The sequence below is a fragment of the Vicia villosa genome, linkage group LG1, assembly GCF_029867415.1.
Source record: "Vicia villosa cultivar HV-30 ecotype Madison, WI linkage group LG1, Vvil1.0, whole genome shotgun sequence".
Lineage (NCBI taxonomy): Eukaryota > Viridiplantae > Streptophyta > Magnoliopsida > Fabales > Fabaceae > Vicia > Vicia villosa.
The window spans coordinates 40042044-40053592 of NC_081180.1; the positions used below are offsets into that span (position 1 = coordinate 40042044).

Consider the following 11549-nt stretch of genomic DNA (forward strand, 5'->3'; position numbering starts at 1 on the left):
ACACCGTTCTACAATCAATATTATGTTCCTAAGATGAGCAAAGAAGTATTTATGAAAAAATCATCCACGCTGTGGAGTCTCAAAAACCTGCGGTTTTCTTCCTTCATGGTTATGGTGGTACCGGAAAAACATATATGTGGAGAACACTCGCAGCTGCATTAAGATCAAAACACGATATATGTTTAACTGTTGCAACTAGCGGTATAGCATCATTGTTACTTCCAGGAGGTAGAACTGCACATTCAAAGTTCAGGATACCGGTACCAACTATGGACAATTCTACTTGCAAGGTTGAATTCAACGATGATGTCGCAGACATGTTACAACAGACAAAGCTTATAATATGGGATGAGGCACCAATGGCGCATAAGTATGCAATAGAATCGCTTGACAGAACTTTGAAAGATGTTATGAGTGCAGACAAAAATTCAACTGATGTATTCGGTGGAAAGGTTGTTGTTTTCGGGGGCGATTTCAGACAGATTTTACCTGTCGTCCCCAGAGGCAGTCGTTCCGATATTGTACACTGTGCCATAAATGCATCTTACATATGGCATTCAGTTGAGGTATTAACATTGACAAGAAACATGCGGCTACGAACAGGATCAACACAGACTGACAAAAATGAGATAGCATAGTTTTCAGATTGGCTTTTAAGAATAGGAGAGGGCCGAATATCTGAGCCTAATGACGGCACCGCCGAAATCAACATACCACCTGATATTCTGATAACAGAATTTGATGATCCAATCGTGGCCATTGTCAATAGCACATACCCTGATTTCATAAATAATTTCCAATGTGTTGATTACCTTAAAAGTCGAGCGATACTTGCCTCTACACTGCAGATTGTTGATCAGATCAATGACCATATACTTAGATTGATGCCAGGTTAAGCAACAAAAATATATAATTTAATGGGTTATATTAATCTAATTTTTGCTTTTACTAATTCTGTTTGGTCAACAATGTAGGAGAGATTCGTGACTACTACAGCGCAAATTCAGTTGACAAGTCTGAGATTCATGACCCAGCAGTAGTTGATATCCTCACACCAGAATTTCTAAGTTCCCTCCGAACATCAGGATTGCCAAACCATCACTTAAAACTAAAGGTTGGGACACCTATAATGCTCATGAGAAATATAGATCAGGCTGAAGGTTTATGTAACGGCACAAGGCTGTGTATAACAAAGATGGCAGCCCATGTACTGGAGGCTTCAATAATGGGTGGTAAAGGTTTGGGAAATTTGGTTTACATACCTCGAATGGACATGTCACCATCCCAATCACCATGGCCATTCAAACTGAATAGGAGACAGTTCCCTATTATAGTTTCCTATTCTATGACAATTAACAAATCACAGGGACAGTCATTGGATAACGTTGGTTTGTACTTACCGAAAGATGTATTCACACATGGCCAGATTTATGTCGCATTGTGAAGAGTAACAACAAAAAAGGGAATCAAAATACTGATACATGATGAAGAAAAGAAATTCAGGGAGAAAACTACAAATGTTGTGTATAAAGAAGTTTTTAACAATGTCTAAGTTTTTAGAATTGATTAGAGTAAATCTGTAACAGCGGTAATCTATATTAATAACAGCATATTAGTATTGCAAGTAACTGCTGTAATATATATTACTAACAGCATATTAGCAATGTAAGTAACAGAAATAATATATATAGCATAACATCTAAATACCAAAATCTTATATATTAATATAAAGGTGGACCTAAGTCCACCAGAAAATTACAAAAAGTTAAACACTTAGATACTTATAACAAACTTTGACATCATTGTTAATATTTCAACATTGTTACAAGTATCTCCTTGCTGATGGGATCCTTAACGCTGAAGCCCATAGAGTCTCCATCAAGCAGGCACCTTTCCTTGGCAAATTTGTACCAACCACGCCCTAAGAACATCTGACCCTTTTCGGTATGATGAACTTCACATTCATACCTGACTTCCCTTTCCCAGTCAACCAAATCTACAAACCTTGCTCCATGGAGCCAGCGACTTGCCACAACATGCTCAGGAATTTCCTGCAATATTGATATAAAACAACATTAGATAATCCCATTAACTGTTAGGGAAATACAATAAGCTTAAAACGAATAATAACTTACAAGAAGACATGACTGAGCCATCTTCCCGTTGGACACATCTTGCTTCCAGATACAATATTGTAACTTAGCAGGCTGTTCTACATGGCAACTAAAATCATCAACAACAGGTTCATGGCATCTGGAACATTATACAAACAGACAACATGGTCAATAAATAAATGTGTTATCAAACATTCTAAATTAAAACATAAAACGTATACTCAACATAAGCTAATTCAAACATACACAGAGTTATCAGAGGTGACAGCTTTCCCCACAGCCATTTGGTTGACCGAGTTTTCTTCACCTGCATGCAACCATATATAACTTTTAAATACAATATGTAACAGAGCAAACTTTCAAATGATGTGTTTACCTTTACCTCTCACTGCTTGATCAACTCTTCCTTCCATCTTTTCAGAAATTCGCAGCTTACACTGTTGATTGCAGAGTAATGATGAATGCTTCAGTGTTTAGTGCTATCAAACTATCTGCACATTACTTATATAACACTCTAAATGGACTCTTCACATACCTGCTACTTTTCCACCGTCCAATAGAAATCAATGCAATTGTTCAATTAGTCTTCTTTGCATTTACATCACTTCAAAACAGTTTTCGTTTTATTTATATGCCTCACGAAAAACAATAACTGCCCATAACCCAATTGATCTTTCACATCCCAATATAATATAACACATTACAACTATTTTATAACCATTTAATATTATCGTACTACTCTTTAACATATACTATTAAATTAAATTTTCAATTATTCATATGTCCATTGTTGTGTGTTTACCTATTAGATTTAATAGCCTACCATTTACAGGAGCCATACCCCAACTTATACCAACAATAACGAAATTAGGTTCCCTATTCTGATCAAGTTTGATAGATATCCTGTTCAATACTTATAATAAACAATAGTTAATTTTAAAACAGAATGGTAATCAATTTTGCATAAAAACCATGGCAGATTTGGCTCATTCCATGAAACTTACAACCAAAATTGATAATATTTAATTTAAAACCATACATAGTGCCATAATTGTTAATCTTGGTTCACATCCACCATTACAAAAAAAAAACAAAACCATAAATCCCATACAAACCAAACTGCTAAAAAACGGCCCTATACATCCACCACAAACATTGCCTAACCAACAACTCTATCAACGATCACCACTGCGCTCCACTGTTACCATAATATCTAACACCGGCGGGTAATAAATCACAAAGTGCACTTTATCACCTACTTTCAGTTCCGCTGCCCTTACATAGTCAAACCATTCTCCATACAAATATGTTTCATTTTTTTTGGCCTCTTCTTCACATTGCACTCATATGGGTACCCGTTGTCCACATCATTGAGGGTAATCTCTGACATTCCAGCAAGCCCACATTTCTCTACTATTTCTGCAGGAATATACTGCACTCATTGACATACAATATCAGTTACATTACATCTCTGTATAACACCAGTGTGCCAACAACTATAGACTTTGAACACTGCTTACCATAACATTTGAGCAAAACTTCTTTACATCATGAACTTCACGAGTCCAGTACGCTTCTTCGAACTCTTCCTGTACAGGACTCATTTCCCTGAAATTAAGACCACATTTACAGCACAATGCAAACACAACAGCATCAATATACGTATAACGATAATATATTCCCTATCACTTATAAATAAACTTTACCTCTCACTATCAGAAGATATCATTATGTATTCAATTCCATCTCCATCATCCCTTCAACACAATAACATACAAACTATTTATTAAACTAAGTTGTAACTCATTATTCTGGAAACACATTCAATTTTGTAGAGGTTAAATGGAATTCAATACAAAAAACAAAATTAAACTATAAGATTACCCTTTATTTTCAACAATCCTGGCAGCCTCTACAGAAACTTTACCGGCATCGTCGACACGATTCAATCTTTCATGTTGTTTCTTCCATTCCTCCATAACATCATCATTCTCCTGTGACCCACTTAGTATCCTCTCAACTGTGAGCCGCTTCCATGGAGTTTGCAACTCCAACCTATCGGGTGAACTGGAATCAAAACAACATTGCGACCTCTAAATAGATGAATATCTTATGATAAACTCTGCAAACAACATAAACAGTAACACATGCACATACCTTCTTGGCTGCGACATTTTGTTCTTCACACTTATCACCCAACCCTGCGTTTCTTACACCAACAATGCCAAAGACAGACTCTTTGATTGCTTATGAATTCAACGTTACTTTCATTTTAAATTCCAGCGTTATGTAACAATACCAATAATAGGATTCTTTTGTGGGCCTATTAACAAATTAGGTCTAACAATAAAAATAGGTTTTCTGCACCAAGGCTAGAATTCTAAGGCCCAATAAACTTTAATGTCCTATTAACTTAGATAAATTAACCAACTATAAGGTCCAACAGGTATTTTTAACCTATTTAACATATTTTACCTTATTATATGAACTTACATATATATATATATATATATATATATATATATATATATATATATATATATATATATATATATATATATATATATACATTTTCCCTATTTTATTAAAGTGCCCTAAAACCCAATGCGCGAGACAGACGGGTACCCGTGCGAACGCACGGGTAAGACACTAGTTAATCTAAAATAAAATCACAGATCTAAAAAGTAAAAAACTACACAAAATTGAATATTATTGAACATATGTGAACATGGTTTTGTAAAACAATTTCGATAAGGTCGAATTTTGAATTGAATTTTCAAAATTGAACAAAACTGAATATATATATTTAATATTTTTTATCTTTTATTTTAGATGATGGATTACATTAATTTACTATAAGTTAATTTTGAGTTTTTATTATAAGTTATTAGTTTCATTTAATAATTATTTTACTATTTTATATGCTTCTAATATAATTGATGAATATTTTCCGTAATATCAAATTTTAGTACATTATATGTTATATTTTAATGCATTTTTTAAATATTTTTATTAAATTTTTTAATAGATAATAATTTGTAAGTTGGATATTTAAAAATCATACTAAAATAAACAATTTAAATTAATTTGGATTTGATGAGTTTTTGTCTCATAACATATCCAAACTGAATCATGATTTGCAGATCACCTTTTGTAGTGGGATTCTAGGGTATGAAGGGTCTAAAACGGAAACTCATTACATATGTTAGAGAAGAACTAAATACTCATAGACAAGCATCAAGTTCAAAAATAACATGGAGAACTAAATATGTAAAATTCACAAGTATGGTAAACATAAACAAATAAATGCACAAGTATACATATACAAGTCTAATTACACAATTTAAACAATATGAACATTATGTGCAAAACTAAAAAACAAAGAAACTATCTCAATGTGATCCAATAAAAACACTAATCCCCATCAACGCCGCCATTTTGTTGAAGCGGTAAAGCGACAACAAAAAGTAAGTATTTATTTAGTTTTATCATATCGTCTCCATAGGGATTAGTGCTATTGAATTATCGTTCGATAATTTCTCGCGTTATTGAGTTTGAGTAAAAATGGTTTAAAACGGTAAATGCGGGAATTAAACATATAAACAAGAAAGAGTACATTCTTCAGAGAGTAGAGAACTCTCGGGTTTGCATTTTATATACCATATAAAATACGTCAACTTACTATCCAGTTGTACTCAATCTAAATCACTCGTCAATATCATCATGTACCACTCACACAGAGGTTATCTCTAACACAAAGTGAGGTATCTGTTAGAACAAGAAATGTTCTGATCAATATTCTTAGTTTTGATGATAACATTATGTATGAATTTTGTATAAGAGAATGTGGTACTCTAATTATTCACGTTTTCCATTTCAGGAAAAGTATAAAAGAGTATGCACAAATTAGCGTTCAGAAGCTCTGACCCAGAAGTTCTGGAGTGCTTCATCAGAACATGGTCTGGCAAGACATCAGAAGATGGTCCTGCAGAATCAGAACATGAACTGGAAAGCATCAGAAGATGGCAGTCAGAAGTAAAGCTCTGAAGCTCTGATGGTATCACGCTCAAAGCACTTCTCAAGTCTGAAGACAGAAGTTGCATCTGCACCAAAGCTGAAGACTCTGATATTCAAACGTTCATTCTACATATTCTGAGTCCAGAAGAAAGTACAAGTAGAAAAGGCTATAACGTCAAATCTCGGACTGACAAAAAGAACGTTAGAAGCTACAAAAGGCAAAGTCAGTAAAAGCAGTGAAAGCATGGCTCGAGGTAGTTAACAAAAGTGTGAAACATTAAATGCAGCGCAAAACATTAAATGCTCCCAACGGTCACATTTCCTCCAGCGCCTATAAATAGAAGTTATGATTCAGAAGCAGCAACAACTCTTGCGCAAAAATACCAAAACGCTGTCAAACTGAAATCAAAGAAAAATCAAAGAAGAACTTCATCTTCAACCTCACAATTTTGTAATAATTTAGTGAGTGTTACGAACTAGAACTTAAGAGAAATATCACTTGGTGATTACAGCTTTCTTAGAAGCAAATTAAACTCTTGTAAGCTATTTTAGATTGATTGTAAAAGGATTTCCTAGAGTGATCAAGTTGTGATCTGTAGACTCTAGAAGACTTAGAGGGTATCTAAGTGGAGAACCATTGTAATCAGTTTGATTAGTGGATTAAATCCTCAGTTGAGGTAAATCACCTTGTCAGGGGTGGACTGGAGTAGTTTAGTTAACAACGAACCAGGATAAAAATAATTGTGTTATTTATTTTTATCTACCATTTTTTAGAAAGAACCCTTATTCAATCCCCCATTTTCTAAGTGTTTTTCACTCCTTCAGTATCAACCGTTTTTATCTCGTTGGTGATGTCTCGCGCAACTTAATTAACACGGATGCATTAAGAGTTGATACCCAAAGTGAATAATAAGCCTAAATCTTTCTCTAGATTCTAGGACCTAACAAATATTCATCCAAGAACAAGATTTGAGAAGTTTATGTCTAAAGCAACTCAAATCCAAACACAAAGCAAAAACAAGGATAAACATCAATATTGTTTTATAAACTACTTTTTACACAATACCACGAACAATAATATACATATAATAAAGATAAAGTTACATACAAACTCCAATTAATAGATATTACAAAGAGAAGAAAATAAGAGGAACCAAACATTTCTTGGTTTTTCAACGCCAATCGATGAGAAATTTGACCTCAGATAATCCAAATGCAAGCTCCATTATTGTTTTCTAAGCTCTCTAGACCAAAAAATGAAGGTTGATGGAGTTGGGAACAAATACCCCAAAACCATACCTAAAAAATGTGTTTCCCCCCCTAAATACACAATTCTTCCTAGTTGATCCCGCCTAGTAGAACAGAGCCCGCTAAGCCCACTCTACTGCAACTTGAGATCTTGTTTTGGTCATAACTTGAGAATCATAACTCCGATTTATGCCAGATTCGAAGCGTTGGAAAGATTATTTAATGAGCTATCTAGTAATGCCTAAATATCAACCAAATTGATGACTTTTCTCATCTTTTTTTGAATCTTATTCTTTGATGAATTGCTAAAAATTGCATTCTTGAAGCTTAGTCTTTGGCCTTTATTACTCAATGCTCCAACAATGCATGAATACTTAAAAAAAGACATAAAAAATATTAGTTGGTACATTATATATACAAAATTCGATTAAACACAATTTATACATATTTATACACAAAGTGGGTGATTATTCAAAGAATATTAACAAAAGAACTAATAAGTGCCACTAAAATATACACAAACATAACGACTATTTTGCACTTATTATGGTGTTGAGTGTGTGGAAAATGGATTTGTCCCCTCCTCCTATAATTGGCTCCTAATTCTTCTTAGATTTTGGACTTTTTGAGGAGTCTCTTCCTTGAGAATTGGATTTCCAGATCCTCTAGCAAAGCCGCCATTGATGTATTTCTTCATATGACCTTCTTGGATGAGGCATTCTTTTCCCTTTTTTAGATAGTAACAGTATTTTGTTTAATGTCCCTTGAGGGTTATGGAACTTGCATCGACTGTGAGGATCAGGTCTCATGATGCCCGTCTTGGGAGCTGACGATTGAGGGGATATTATGCATATGTAGGACCTCTCGTAATATCTGCTATCGACGAGCATTTAAGGGAATGAAACTTTCAATGGAGTATGCTCTTTTTCATTATGGCTTATCATCTTAGTGTTTCTACCATTGCCCTTGATATAAGAGTATGCCTGCCTCACTACTTCAGCTAAAGACATTGTTGGCCTTTGGGCGCGATATTCGTTGAAGTGTCCCACCTTAAGTCTGTTTTGAAATGTTCCTATGGATATTTCTTGATTGGGATAGACTATTTTGATGGTTACTTTGTTAAAGCGCGTGAGATATTACCTCGACGATTCTGATGGGCCTCAGCGTATATTGAATAAACTTGTGGTGGCCAGCTTCCGGTTCGTACTTGTGGTAAATTGGTGAACTAGATTTTTCACCTAGTCTTGATAGTTGGTGAGGGAAAGCCTAAAGAGGTCCATATACCATCTCAGGGTTGCGTCCCTAAAGGTGTCACACAAGATCTAACACTTCAAGGATCCAAGCGTTCCAATGATGACACTCTGAGTGTTGATGGAGACCACATGCTTATATGGGTCGTTGCGTCCATTGAACTTAGCCAATGAATGACGACTTAAAATTTTATGGGACATGCGCCTCCCATATCTCTCCTTATAGAGGTTGGGGATCTAATGTTTCCAATTTATCCACCATATTTGTTTCTTGGTGGACCTGCTGGATATGAAGAATGTTATCCTCTAATGTCTGGTTTCGACTATGAAGGTCGTCCATAGCATCGTGCATTTCTACTATGATGCTTTCTTCGTTGTCTTACTCCTCACTGGTCAGAGTCACTGTATTTTTTGCACCATGGTACAGGATGAGTGCAAAGATAATATTCTAGTTGAATGTTATGACGTTGACCCATGTCAATTTTACTAGGGGTGCGAATTATACTCGCTAAAAGTACCAATGTGTGACACCCTCAAGTGGATAAGGGTTATTAGAGACTTTAGGGTTGTTATGGTATTAAGAGCTAGCTTACGTGAGGTCAAAAGCTACTATATCTTTTTATTTTCTTTGTGTTACTGGTTGTCTTTCTTTGTAACAATATCAAAGTATTTATAACTCATTGGGTCTGGATCTTCATATTCCTAGGATATTGTAACCACTCCAGAAATGGGTGGTTAGTTTCCTGAAACCCATGGAGTGTGGTTGTGTCCCCCGACCCTTAATTCCACGTCCGTTGACGGGGCTTCCAGATTGCAGGTGACATATTCTAGAAAGGGGCGTCTAATCTTAAACAAGAGCACTCAAACTTGGGTGGGGGACTTAGCGTAAGCCTTTTCCCTCTCCCAATGTCTATTCGGATTATACCACTACAGATTCTTTGAGGAAGAACCATTTTGACCATAACGAGGTGAAAAGCGACAAAGAGAAGGAAGTTTAGGGTCTCTTCTGAGAGGTTCAACTATTGCACCTTATTCACAGCTTCATTCAAGTGCAACTTTCAAGAATGCTCCCGCAAAAAGTTTAAAGGAGACATACAATTATCATTTCTGGCCACAATACAAATGACTTGATGCCCTCGAAATTATGATCCAAAATATTTTTTAAGCAGTGTAGAAGGAATGGAGAAAATTCATATAGAGATCGACAATATCGTTCAAGTACTCTTGGACCTTAAAAAAAGAATATGCAGCGAACGTCGAAGATAATAAGATGACCGAGAGTCTGGAGGTGATACTCCGTGTAAAGGCCAACTAAACCGTAATCAAAACAAAAGATATTAGATAAAAAAGAAACGAAAAATATAATTGTAAATAGATCAATAATAGTAGTTTAGTATTTCTCTAACCACTCCTAAAACAAAATTCTGATATAAAGAGGAATTCTACTCTAATCCTACCAAAAACTTATTTCGTCATATTTTCTAAAACCTAAAAACTTGTTCTTATATATTTTGAAATGTGATACTCACATAGTAGATGAGTAGATTTGTGGAATACTCTAGCAACGACACTCATCAAAACATCATCTCAATTAGACACAATTACCTTAGAATAATAGTTATCATGAGATTTCAACAAAAATCGTGACATCTCAATACAAAATAGACAGAACCGCTGGTTCTATAATCCTATTGCTTCTTACAATCAAATACTGCAGCAATACTTAAACTAGTTTTTGTAATTGACAATAATTAACAAGTAACAACTCACATAGTATTAGTCACACTAAATAATGTAAATATATCAGCACAAACTTTTACAGCTTCATATTGAGAACTTTACTTAATGGCTGGTAGATACTTGGTGTTCCATAAGATGTTGAAGGAGTAAATGGTTTAGGCGTAGATTCCTCGCGAAGCGCGGTTAGAGCCGCCTTCTTTCTCAGCCTATGTTCGCGGTGTCTCCTTATTTTATCCTCCAATGCTGCCTTACCATTCTCAGCTAACTCAGCTCTGCTGATAGCTTGTTCCGCACGATTCCTCATCTCCGAAATTTTCAATGATGCATTTTCAAGCTCTCTTTTCATCAATGCTACCTCTATCTGGTTTCCTTTTTCGCTTCCTTTCTCAACCTGTTTAACCAAGTAGTTGTATTCTTCCAAACTGATTGTGATACTGTCATTGTCTTTCTCTTTCTCACTATTTATCTTTTCAGCTTCTTCCTTTGATTGATCAGTGACATATGATCCATTCTTGTAAGCCAAGGTATGTTCTTGAAGATGAGATTTCGATTTCAGCAATGAAATCTCCACCTGTGTTTCAATGTCTCTTTCTCTATTCATCTTCAACTCATCTATAAGTGATTGATTATTGTTATTCAATTCCATTATCTCTTCCTTTGCACTTGTAACTTGCTGTAAAAGTTTCCCTTTATGTTCCTTTTCCATCTTCAATTCATTTTCCAACTGTTCCGCCTTTGCCAAAGCATTCAATTCCGAATCTCTAGCCGAATAAATCTCGTTATCTTTATTAAGAAGTTCTCTTTGTGTGGCTTTCAATTCACTCAAAACACGCGAAAGCTGGTCCCGAACTTTCTCGGTTTCTAATTTAAGATCAGCCATCGCTTTCGTCATTGATTCAAGCCCGTCTTTGCTAGCCCTACCCTCCGAACATTCGTTCACGTACTTATTTCTCTCAATATCAGAATTCTTAAGCAAAGTAGACAACTCATGAATCATCTTCTGGTTTTGTTCCGGCTTAAGAAGTGCCTTGATGTGTGCAACATGCTTAGCTTCTAACTGAGCCTTGTAGTTTGCCAATTCCTTTGTCAAATCATCAATCTCTTTCTCATAGTCACGCTGACATACAAATAAAACAACAACAATGCCAAGAAAATCACAAACAATGATGCATAAACACAT

At 35.2% G+C, this 11549-nt stretch overlaps 3 protein-coding genes across 3 annotated transcripts; 1 reads left to right on the plus strand and 2 right to left on the minus strand.

The window, feature by feature from the left end:
• The first annotated feature begins 134 nt into the window (after positions 1 to 134).
• LOC131618622 (uncharacterized) lies at positions 135 to 1444 on the plus strand. Its single transcript, XM_058889825.1, has 3 exons — positions 135 to 528; positions 646 to 891; positions 975 to 1444. The coding sequence occupies exons 1-3, from the start codon at positions 135 to 137 to the stop codon at positions 1442 to 1444; spliced, it is 1110 nt and encodes a 369-aa protein (XP_058745808.1).
• Positions 1445 to 1566: 122 nt separating this feature from the next.
• LOC131618702 (uncharacterized) lies at positions 1567 to 2527 on the minus strand. Its single transcript, XM_058889899.1, has 5 exons — positions 2491 to 2527; positions 2361 to 2421; positions 2136 to 2253; positions 1827 to 2051; positions 1567 to 1593 (listed from the first exon to the last, which is right to left on the minus strand). Exons 1-5 carry the CDS (start codon positions 2525 to 2527, stop codon positions 1567 to 1569), a joined length of 468 nt encoding a protein of 155 aa, XP_058745882.1.
• A 7821-nt stretch (positions 2528 to 10348) lies between these two features.
• On the minus strand, positions 10349 to 11549 carry LOC131618786 (uncharacterized). The gene has a single exon (XM_058889966.1). The coding sequence runs from the start codon at positions 11547 to 11549 to the stop codon at positions 10446 to 10448; it is 1104 nt and encodes a 367-aa protein (XP_058745949.1). The 3' UTR covers positions 10349 to 10445.

Coding starts and splice junctions, on each gene's coding strand:
- LOC131618702 (XM_058889899.1), bottom strand. CDS start 2,527: ATGGAAGGAAGAGTTGATCAAGCAGTGAGAGGTAAAG. Junction 2,254..2,360: donor GTCACCTCTGATAACTCTGT/GTATGTTTGAAT, acceptor ATAATGTTCCAG/ATGCCATGAACCTGTTGTTG. Junction 2,052..2,135: donor TGGCTCAGTCATGTCTTCTT/GTAAGTTATTAT, acceptor TCAATATTGCAG/GAAATTCCTGAGCATGTTGT.
- LOC131618622 (XM_058889825.1), top strand. CDS start 135: ATGTGGAGAACACTCGCAGCTGCATTAAGATCAAAACACGATATATGT. Junction 529..645: donor TCGTTCCGATATTGTACACT/GTGCCATAAATG, acceptor CATAGTTTTCAG/ATTGGCTTTTAAGAATAGGA. Junction 892..974: donor TATACTTAGATTGATGCCAG/GTTAAGCAACAA, acceptor TCAACAATGTAG/GAGAGATTCGTGACTACTAC.
- LOC131618786 (XM_058889966.1), bottom strand. CDS start 11,549: ATGTGTTTATGCATCATTGTTTGTGATTTTCTTGGCATTGTTGTTGTT.